This window comes from Hyperoodon ampullatus (genome assembly GCF_949752795.1).
Source record: "Hyperoodon ampullatus genome assembly, chromosome: 9".
NCBI lineage: Eukaryota > Metazoa > Chordata > Mammalia > Artiodactyla > Ziphiidae > Hyperoodon > Hyperoodon ampullatus.
The window spans coordinates 52,689,261-52,700,784 of NC_136922.1; the positions used below are offsets into that span (position 1 = coordinate 52,689,261).

Below are 11,524 nucleotides of genomic sequence, written 5' to 3' on the forward strand. Positions count from 1 at the left end.
GTTGCTGTGTGCTGGCTTTCTCTAGTTGCAGCGAGCAGGGGCTACTCTTCGTTGTGGTGTGCGGGCTTCTTATTGCAGTGGCTTCTCGTTGCAGAGCACAGGCTCTAGGTGCATGGGCATCAGTAATTGTGGCACGCGGGCTCAGTAGTTGTGGATCGCGGGCTCTAGCATGCAGGCTCAGTAGTTGTGGTGCATGGGCTTCATTGCTCCACGGCATGTGGGATTTCCTGGACCAAGGATTGAACCCATGTCCCCTGCATTGGCAGGCGGATTCTTAACCAGTGCACCACCAGGGAAGTCCCTATATTGCATTTCTATACTCTACTGAATTTCTCTTTCTGATCTTTTGTTGTTAAACAATCCCATTTACCATCACATCAAAAAGAATAAAATACCTAGAAATAAAACTACCTAAGGAGACAAAAGACCTGTACTCTGAAAACTGTAAGACACTTGAAAGAAGTCAAAGATTAAACAAACAGATGGAAAGATATACCATGTTCTTGGATTGGAAGAATCAATATTGTCAAAATGACCGTTCTACCCAAGGCAATCTACAGATTCAGTGCAATCCCTATCAAACTACCAATGCCTTTTTTCTCAGAACTAGAACAAAAAGTCTTAAAATTTCTACGGAGGTACAAAAGACCCCGAATAACCAAAGCAATCTTAAGAAAAATGGAGCTGGAGGAATCAGGCTCCGTGACTTCAGACTCTGCTACAAAGCTAGTCATCACAACAGTTTGGTACTGGCACTAAAACAGACATACAGATCAATAGAACAGGATAGAAAGCCCAGAAATAAACCCATGCACCTATGGTCAATTAATCTACTATAAAGGGGGCAAGACTATACAATGGAGGAAAGACACTCTCTTCAATAAATGGTGCTGGGAAAACTGGACAGCTACATGTAAAAGAATGAAATTAGAGCACTCCCTAACACCATACACAAAAGTAAACTCAAAATGGATTAAAGACCTAAATATAAGACCAGACACTATAAATCTCTTAGAGAAAAACATAGGCAGAACACTCTCTGACATAAATCACTGCAATATCTTTTTCAGTCTGTCTCCCAGAGTAATGGAAATTAAAACAAAAATAAACAAGTGGGACCTAATTAAACTCAAAAGCTTTTGCACAGCAAAGGAAACCATAAGCAAAACAAAAAGACAACCCACAGAATGGGACCAACAAGGAATTACCCTCCAAAATTTACTAACAGCTCATATGGCTTAATATCATCAAAACAAACAACCCAATCAAAAAATGGGCAGAAGACCTAAATAGACATTTCTCCAGTGAAGACAAAGAGATGGCCAAGAGGCACATGAAAAGATGTTCAACATCACTAATTATTACAGAAATGTAAATCAAAACTACAATGAGGTATCACCTCACACAGGTCAAATGGCTATCATCAGCAAATCTACAAACAATAAATGCTGGAGAGGGTGTGGAGAAAATGGAACCCTCTTACACTGTTGCTAGGAATTTAAATTTGTGCAGCCACTATGGAAAACAATATGGAGGTTCCTCAGAAAACTAAATATAGAGTTGCCATATCCAGCAATCCCACTCCTGGGCATATCCCCGGACAAAACTATAATTTGAAAAGCTACATGCACCCCTGTGTTCACAGTAGCACTATTTACAATAGCCAAGACATGGAAACAACCTAAATGTTCATTGACAGATGAATGGATAAAGAAGTTGTGGTATATAAACACAATGGAATATTACTTAGCCATAAAACAGAATGAAGTAATGCCATTTGCAGCAACATGCATGGACCTAGAGATTATCACACTAAGCGAAGTCAGAAAGAGAAAGACAAATACCATATGATACCACTTATATGTGGCATCTAAAATATGGTACAAATCAACAGAAACATATCTACAAAACAAAAACAGACTCACAGATAATAGAGAACAGAACTGTCGTTGCCAAGAGGAAGGTGGGGTAGAGGAGAGAAGGGATGGGAGTTTGGCATTAGCAGAGGCAAACTATTTTATATAGGCTGGATAAACAAGGTCCTACTGTATAGCACAGGGAACTATATGCAATATTCTGTGACAAACAGTAATAGAAAAGAATATGAAAACGAATATATATACGTATAACTGAGTCATTTTGCTGTATGGAAGAAATTAATACAACATTGTAAATCCACTATAGTTCAATAAAATTTTTTAAAGAGAAGATTCCTATGTTCTGAAGCTTCAGGGTTTAATGCAGTACGCCTTTAAAATTTTTGGATAAAGCATTCAAAGGACTTCAGATGCTTTCCTTTTTTCTGCATGTATAATTCAACCTTGGATCAATTCACCTTGGATCAATTCACCTTAGGAGGAAAAGCCTCTACTATTGCTTCTCTCAGCCCCTGAACATTGCCCTTGAGCTGGTCTGCTTCCTGATTATTTGTAGAAGAACCTGAAAGAAATTCTGGTCATCTCTTTACCCTGTGAGGGGGGTTTTCCCCAGGTGCCATCTGGCTTGTCTGATGGCTGCACTGTAATCACAGGTGGGCAGAATACCCCTTAGCAGCCAGTCAAGGTCCCTGTGAGTGGGGTTATAGATAGCCACTAATCTTTCTAACTCCTCTGTAAATTCGGTAGGATGTTCTGAAAGTGCAGGTAAAAGGGCTTTATGATTTATTGGGTCTGCTCCTATCCACGGGACATGAATTCTTTGCAGTGGCGGTCCAGGCTACATACACAAAGGATGCTGCATAGCAAGGTCCGAAGGTGGCAGAGCCTGATTACAGGGCCTTGGAAAGTCAGAGGACTTGTAAAGGACAGCAGTGCTAGCCTTACCACCCATCCTGGGTGATTCTCCTAAATTCACTTCCTGGCTTTTAGCATCTACACAAGTAAGCTGTATACCCCTTGCCTGGAAGTCAGGCCAGAGTGCTCTCTGTAAAGCTTGAAAGGGAAGTTAAAACAGGTAGACAGGGCCAGGTTTTGAGAAGGGGGATTTACATGGAATGTGGACTTTAATTTTTCTTTTGAGTCTCATTTCTGTTCTTCCTGTTAAGGGAGTCGCCAAGGCTGGCTGTTGTACTCCTTTGTGTCCTCTTTTTAATTTTGTCTTTCCGTCGGTTGATGGAAAGACAATTGTTGATGGAAATACAGTTGTTTAGCATGAGAGCTTGCTCACTTTTTTCTCAAAAACAGAAGTTTTTCCAATTCAAAGGATCCATTCTCTGGCCACTGACAAATATGGTCTTATAGTAATCTTAATGGTGACTCAAACCCATAAGCCTTTTTATGGCTTAACCATGAACACAAGAAGTGTCCCCAAAGACTGCAAAAGATGTAGCTTTCACAAGATCCACAAAGTTTACTCCCAGAATTAGCCAAAGAAAGCAAAAACCTTCATTGTCACAGGTAGTAAGAATGGTATAGTGAAAACAGAATTCCCACCAGAATGTGTGATTCCTCTAGTCGCAGACCTGCTCATCTCTGACACTGGGCAGGCGTTACTGGAATGGGACTTTTCCAGCACTAACAAGACAATGAAAGTTGAGACAACAAAGGCCTCTTATGGGCTGGGACACCTTAAGACAAACATCCGAAGAACTGGCATAGTTGGACAAAAAGAATGCTGCCTGTTGCACTATTTACAATAGCCAGGACATGGAAGCAACCTAAGTGTCCATTGACAGATGAATGGATAAAGAAGATGTGGCACATATATACAATGGAATATTACTCAGCCATAAAAAGAAATGAAATTGAGTTATTTGTAGTGAGGTGGATGGACCTAGAGTCTGTCATACAGAGTGAAGTAAGTCAGAAAGAGAAAAATACCATATGCCAGTGCATATATATGGAATCTAAAAAAAAAATTCTACTGATGAACGTAGTGGCAGGGCAAGAATAAAGACGTAGACATAGATAATGGACTTGAGGACACGGGGTGGGGAGGGGGAAGCTGGGACGAAGTGAGAGAGTGGCATGGACATATATACACTATCGAATATAAAAATAGATAGCTAGTGGGAAGCAGCTGCGTAGCACAGGGAGATCAGCTCGGTGCTTTGCAATGACCTAGAGGAGTGGGATAGGGAGGGTGGGAGGGAGACGCAGAGGGAGGGTATATGGGGACATATGTATGCATATGGCTGATTCACTTTGTTATACAATAGAAAAACTAACAGTATTGTGAAGCAATTATACTCCAAAAAAGATCTATATATAAAAAAAAAAATCATGCTGCTTGTCACTTCATGTCTCAGATCCTGAGTCTGTTTGGCTGCCCACCAGTTATAAGCTGACACTTGCATCTTCTGGCTGGCTTCTCTCTGGTTAAGCCAGAGAGAATATTTTCATTGGTCATGAAGCCAAGCTCTCAAGGCAGAACAAGACGAGGGGAAACCTCACCCACTTTTTAAATATAGGGGACCCACAGCAAAGTTTGTCTAAACAGATGCAGGTCCATTAGAACTGTGAAGTCACCAGTCTGTGAGGCTGGCCCGAACAACAGGCTCAAAGGACCTATGCCTGCATTTCTACACTATGGTTTTCCTCCTTATGAAAAGTGACACAAAAGCTAGAGACAAAAGAAAACAATAAACATGGAATGGAGGAATTGGATCAATAGAAAACAAAAGTACTCAGAACAGATCGTTTCCAGAGTCACTATACCTAAGGAACTAGTTTACACAAGTATTTTTCTCCTGCTAATCTAAATTTAGAAATGGACTCTCACCACTTCCAGGAGATTGACGTGGTAAGGATTCTTACCACCTGCTGGCTCTTGTCAGAGGTCCCAGGATCTCCCACCTGCAGCCCCAGAGCAAGTGGTGTCCAGCCAGTGGAGCCCCCCATGCGTACCAAATTGTAGGGATAGAAAATTTTTCCCTTCCTCCCTTCTAGGTTCTTTGGCTGATCTAACAATTAACTGACGTAAGATGTTACCAGGTGAAAAACTAATTTCGTACATACAGGAACCCCATAAGAATGAGACTCAAAGGCAGTCTCCAGTTGAGGCTTATATACTGTCCTGAGCTAAGGAAAGGGATAGGGGCCTGGGGCTTCAGAAGGGAAGAAGGCAATTCACAGCAGATGAGAAGAGCAGATGTTTGCCACGCAGATTAAAAAAAAAAGTTCCCTCTCGTAATAGCTCTCTTTCTGGTGCAGGCCGCCTATCTAAATTCTTCTAGGCAGTTAAAGGAGAGGTAAAAGGCTTTTCCTGAGTCTGCTTGAAACGTCTTGATTCCTTTCAGCTCAAAATAATCCACATACCACAGTGGTTCATTTTGAGGGTGGCATATTCTGCGCCCCCCTTCAACATAATATGTACTCATTGCAGAAAAATCAGAAAACAAAGAGAAGGGGAAAAAAACCAGAGATTTCCCTTAACCCCACTACCTCCCGAAGCATACTTATTTGTATACTTGTATGTTTTCTCTTACTAAAATAAGACACTCTGTACATATTGCTGTAGAGCAGTCCCCCTTTCATCCATACATACATCTTTAATATTCTTCTGCATTTTACGTTACTACTTTGTTTTTAATGTCATTTTATAATATAGATATACCATAACATCCAATTTTGGGACATTTAAGTTGCATCCACGTTTTCACTATAGGCAATGTGATAATGAACATTCTTATACCTGAATGTTTGCACATATCCTTAGTTATTTCACTGGGATAGAGGTAGAATTGTTGCATCACAGTGTACTCACATTTTTTAATGCTTTTGAAATCTATTGCCAAATTGTCTTCCATAAATACCATACAATGTATTTTGCAACAGCAATATACTTATAACAGTACCAGAGCTTCACCACACCCTAATGTTAAATATTGTAGTATTTCTCTAAACTTGGCCAATTTGATTGGACAAAAGTTATATCTTAAAATTTTACATTTCTTCAATTAAAATACAGAGATTATGTTTTATATATTAATCATTGCCATTTGTATTTTATCTTTTCTGACTTGTCTATTCATCCCCTTTTTCTCTTTTTCTATTAGAGTGTTCAACTTTAAAAAATTTACGTGTAAGAACTTCCTTTACTTTCTTGCAAATATTTTTTTCCAGCTATTTCTCTTTTGTTTCTTAAAAAATTCTGTTTGGGAACAAACCATTGTTTTTTGTTTTATAAGTTTAGCATTTACATGTATTAAATGTTACCTCACTTTTTTTTTTTTTTTTTTTTTTAAGGTATGAAAGCTTTCAAAATCCAAAGAAGAGAAAAAATCACAGTGGAACAGTGTTTCGACCTGGACAGAAAGTAACTCTGGCATAAAATATACTTCTGTTTTTTTGTGTGTTTATGTGTGTGGTGGTTTGTCCCTGTGTTGTAACAGTGAAAATGGTGTCTGTACATTTCTTTTTAATTTAACTTAATTTGTTAATCTATAAAATCAAAGATTGGTAAACCTGTGTTTATGTAATGATCAGGATTACTTGATATTAATACTTTAGAATAAATTGGGATACTTATAAGAGATTCTGTATTTTATTACCTATATATTTAAATCCTTAATGAAGTAATATTGGCCACATGGAATAACTGATTTTTTTCTCCTTTGAAGAAAAAAAGAATGTAATTAAATACATTTCTAAGAATTCACTGACAGTTGCATATTCAGCATCTTTCTTGCATTTGACGAGCTTTATGCTTAGCACCTTCTTGACTGTTTTGGAAATAAAATATCCAATTACCTACTGATCCAATTATCTGTTCTGATTATCTGAAAACGTAGAATTTACACACAATTTAAATACAGTTGTTCCTTCAATCAGCAGTGAGATGACATCCCCCTTATATACTACATCTAGCTGCAAGGCCAGGAGCTTGAATGATGTCCATTCCTCCCCCCAGCTCCGTGACGACTTTATCTGGATGTGCTCTGATCTATGACCTAAATTGTAGAGTCAGTCACTATCAACACAAACTATATATAGTAATGTGGTAAAGGGAAAGGCGAAAGCTAAGTAGAATATGCAAATAAATGCATAAGACAGCAAAGAAAAATGTACAGGCTGTAACCATTGCCCTTTCTTCAATTAATCATGAGGCCATAGCTGATATGTTTCATTTCTCTCTTCCATTACTTACTCCATGTTCCTCTGACTTCAGCCCTCACCTTAGTGGATTAGAGGCCTTTACTAAGTGGGATGGTCTAAACTTTCATTTCCATCTGCACCTTTGGTGGCCTAAGATTGCAGATGTCTTCCATTAAATTTACCATGAACACTCAGTATTACAAGGTTCTAGTCATACTTCTCCCATCCCCCACTGTATAGCACCAACTCTGTATTCACTCAGCCAATATTGTAATCCTCCCCTTTCAAACCATTGGAATCATCACTATGTTCCCCTCATAGAAGCAGTCCTCCTTTGCTTCCCTCCAAACCAGCAAAGCTCAGAATCACAAGGAATGCAAGCAAAGATGCTTGAGGCACTAGGTATTAACTGTGAAGTGCCATTCTCCCTTGCACTTTGGTTCCCAGATCCTTCTAGTAAAGCCATGGTCACTGGTTCACAGTATATACTATATGTACTACATCTTGCAGAACAGGACTCTACCCTCACAGAGGTATCTCGCCAAAAGGCCAGCTGTTTCAGGGTGAGGGGTATTTACAGTAAGTCCAGGGAATTTACTATAAAGTGAGTTTCATGATCAGAAGCAAGTGTCATAAGGGATAGCATAACAGTGAAAGCCCTCTAGCGAGTCCCTGAAAGATGGTGGCGGCAGAATTTTGGAGGACAAAGCAAATCCAATTCCAGAATGTGTCACCTTCAGGGAGGACAACTTGCTGCCTCATCTCTTTTAGGAGAGGGACAAACGTAATCAACCTTCCACCAGGCACGGGCTGGCATCCCCTGGTGTGTACCTACGTGGTTATTGCTGCATACTAGTAGGCTGTCAGGATAGGTGGGTGGTCAGGTCAGCTGCAGTGAGGGGAAAGCCACATTGTAGAGCACACATAGACCCCCATCCTGGCCACCATGGCCACTTTGTTCATAAATACAGTAAACAAGTACTGGGTAGCTGGAAACAAAGGCTGATTGATATTCATAGAGGTCATCTAGAGCACCTCATTATTAAAAGCACTGAGGAATTTTAGCTGAGCATTCACACAGGACACACACATTCTCACTCTGAATCCATTTCAAGAACTCTGGCCATACCTTTCTCCCAGACCTCCTCATGGCCCCTTCTCCAATCATGCTGTTTCCAAATCTGATCATTTAGTTAAGTTACTAGCCACTGTCTATGAATCAGCATGGATTTCTATATCAGACATCTCTACCTCCTGGCAAAATGGAAGAGACAAGTTCAGAAAATCTGCTCCCTGGGATGATTTCCTACTCTACTGGTCATCAAGCCTATCCCCTCAGTATAGCAGAAATGCCTTCACTCTGATGCATTCACAGTGGAGTTCTGGGTCTCTGGGAAATCATGTTGATGCAGACCGAGCATCTCTGTTAATCCCCAGAAGGTCTGGTTTATTTCTCAGGACACCTGGGAAATGGCCTGGTGAGTGGCTTTGGGTCCTTTGGGGAAGACTTAGAGGAAGGAAGATCCTTAGCAAGTATTCATGATGTTATCACAGGGCCATTTCCCTAGACACTTGACTTCTCCTGCATTCTTGGTCTGACCTAGACCTGAGATTGGGTCAGGGGCCATGACTATATTGTGAAGACTTAAGTCAGGCCTTTGTTTACTAACAGAGAGGTTTTAAAATAATAAAAATCAGGTAGCATCTTTGACCATCTATTTTGGTCTTAAGGACCCCCCACAGTTAGGCAACACCAAAGATCCCTGTAGGTCAGACCATTGTAATTAATGCACTGGCTCTGCTGTTGATTATGGTAGCCACATCCACCTGGCCTCTCACATTGCAGCTACATGGCCCCACCCCTGCTGCCCCAGGATCCACCATCACTGAAATCAGCATGTTTCTACTACAACATCTCCCACTTGCATTCTCATCTATGGCTGCAGATTCTACAGACTGACTCATTCAACAACCATTCCAACACCCTCACCTCCATCTTCCTATGGTCCTTGGAAAGTGAATTACTGAGTGACATAATCTCCATTGCAACCATGCATGGCTATGTAACAGTTCTATCTAGACAATGAGTAGAAGTAGGTAGAAGTCCCTGGGGTAAGCTTCCTTCCTGGAATGAGGGCACAATGTCTGGAGATGCAGCAACCATCTTGCAAACATGAGGGTGAAAACCACAGACAATAGAGCAAGGAAACAGAAGGAGCCTGGTTCCCTGATGGCATCGCTGAGCTGATACACCAGCTCTAAATGTCCTACTCAGACCTTTTTATGCGTGAGGTAGATAAACCCCTTGTTTGCTTCTCTGAGTAGCTTCCTATTATAGCCAAAACCAACCCTGACAGATTGAGGAGTATTTTCTGACACCCAACTATCTTGGGGGACAGATTTGGTTGGTGGTAAGTTGGTGAATTGTACATGATTCGTTCATTCAACATATGTATCTCACAAAGTCTTTGGATTTCTTTCTTTATATTACACCAAGATATTTCAGGCACCTCAACTTTATTCAGTGTGAGTCATTGAGTCTGGGTTCCAAATACCCAACCATGGAGTCAGAACATTCCCAGATGCTGAAAGAGCACACTGAATCAAAAATCCAGTGTATTAATTAAAAACAAAAGTGCAGGGACTTCCTGGTGGTGCCGTGGTTAAGAATCCACCTGCCAGTGCCGGGGACACAGGTTCGAGCCCTGGTCCGGGAAGATCCCACATGCTGTAGAGTAACTAAGCCCGTGCACCACAACTACTGAGCCTGCGCTCTAGAGCCTGCAAGCCACAACTACTGAGCCCGTGTGCCACAACTGCTGAAGCTGGCGTGCCTAGAGCCCGTGCTCTGCAACAAGAGAAGCCACCACGATGAGAAGCCTATGCACCACAGCAAAAAGTAGCCCCTGCTCGCTGCAATTAGAGAAAACCCGCAGGCAGCAATGAAGACCTAACACAGCCAAAAATAAATAAATTTATTTTTGTAAGTGCATTAATGCATTCAACTTGACGAATAATTATGATTTTCCCTACTTAGCCTAGTACCCACACGCGTATTCTACCTCCACATATATTCTTTAGAATTTGCATGAAAAAGAAAAATATTGTAGTTTTTTTATTGTCTAAGCCTTCTCCTCCTGGATTGACTTTTAATTCACTCCCTAGGGCATGTTGGGATGGGACAATAGAAGGGAGGGTTGGAATGCAAGAATGAGCATTCTTTTACAAGGCTGATCCCTCACAGATGGGGCATTTCAGGGTCTTCAAGCAAGGGACATAAGGGCTGCCTCACTAAAGATTTTAAAAGGGTGGGGATTCAAGGGAATCCAGTTTCTTCCATGTGTCTCTATCCCAATTATCAGGGACTCAACTCTTTTTCAATCAACACCTTAACTTTTCCACAAAAGATCTAAAATGGCTATGAACTCAATGGATAATGTCATTCAGTAAACTGGGGGATCAAACTCCTGTTTTTGTGCCAGAGTTTGGCACAAAAACAGAAATATAGATCAATGGAACAGGATAGAAAGCCCAGAAACAAACCCACGCACCTATTGTCAATTAATCTATGACAAAGGAGGCAAGAATATACAATGGAGAAAAAAAAAAAGCCTCTTCAATAACTGGTGCTGGGAAAACTGGACAGCTACATGTAAAAGAATGAAATTAGAACACTCCCTAACCCCATACACAAAAATAAACTCAAAATGAAAAGGGAACCCTCCTACACTGTTAGTGGGAATGTAAGTTGGAACAGCCACTATGGAAAACAGTATGGAGTTTCCTTAAAAAACTAAAAACAGAGCTACCATATGATCCAGCAATCCCACTCCTGGGCATATATCCAGAGAAAATCATGCTTAGAAAAGATACATGCAATGTTCATTGCAGCACTATTTACAATAGCCAAGACATGGAAGCAACGTAAATGTCCATCAACAGAGCAATGGATAAAGATGTGATATATGTATACAATGGAATATTACTCAGCCATAAAAAAGGATGAAATAATGCCATCTGCAGCAACATGGATGGACCTAGAGGTTATCATACAAAGTCAGACAGAAAAAGACAAATATCATATATCACTTATATGTGGAATCTAAAAAATGATACAAATGAACTTATTTACAAAACAGAAACAGACTCACAGACTTAGAAAACAAACTCACTGTTACCAAAGGGGAAAGGTGGGAAGGAGGGATAAATTAGGAGCTTGGGATTAACATATACACACTACTATATATAAAACAGATAACAAGGACCTACTGTATAGAACAGGGAACTCTACTCAGTACTCTGTAATAACCTATATGGGAAAAGAATCTAATAAAGAATGGAGGATATATATATATATATATATGTATAACTAAATCACTTTGTACACCTGAAACTAACACAAAATTGTAACTCAAATATACTCCAGGATAAAAAGAAAAACTCAAAATGGATTAAAGACCTCAATGTAAGACCAGATACTATCAAACTCT

General features: G+C 40.2%; 1 protein-coding gene across 3 annotated transcripts in view; it reads left to right on the top strand.

Annotated features, from left to right (window-relative positions):
• Window positions 1–6,567, top strand: part of PEX1 (peroxisomal biogenesis factor 1) — a gene marked incomplete at its 5' end in the record, with an annotated part of 68,200 nt that extends 61,633 nt beyond the window's left edge. For all 3 annotated transcript variants that reach the window (XM_079711107.1, XM_079711109.1, XM_079711108.1), the window contains one exon: window positions 6,186–6,567. In XM_079711107.1, the coding sequence (XP_079567233.1) occupies window positions 6,186–6,270 (85 nt within the window). In that variant the 3' untranslated portion in view covers window positions 6,271–6,567. The remainder of the gene's footprint in view (window positions 1–6,185) is intronic.
• Window positions 6,568–11,524: the final 4,957 nt, after the last annotated feature.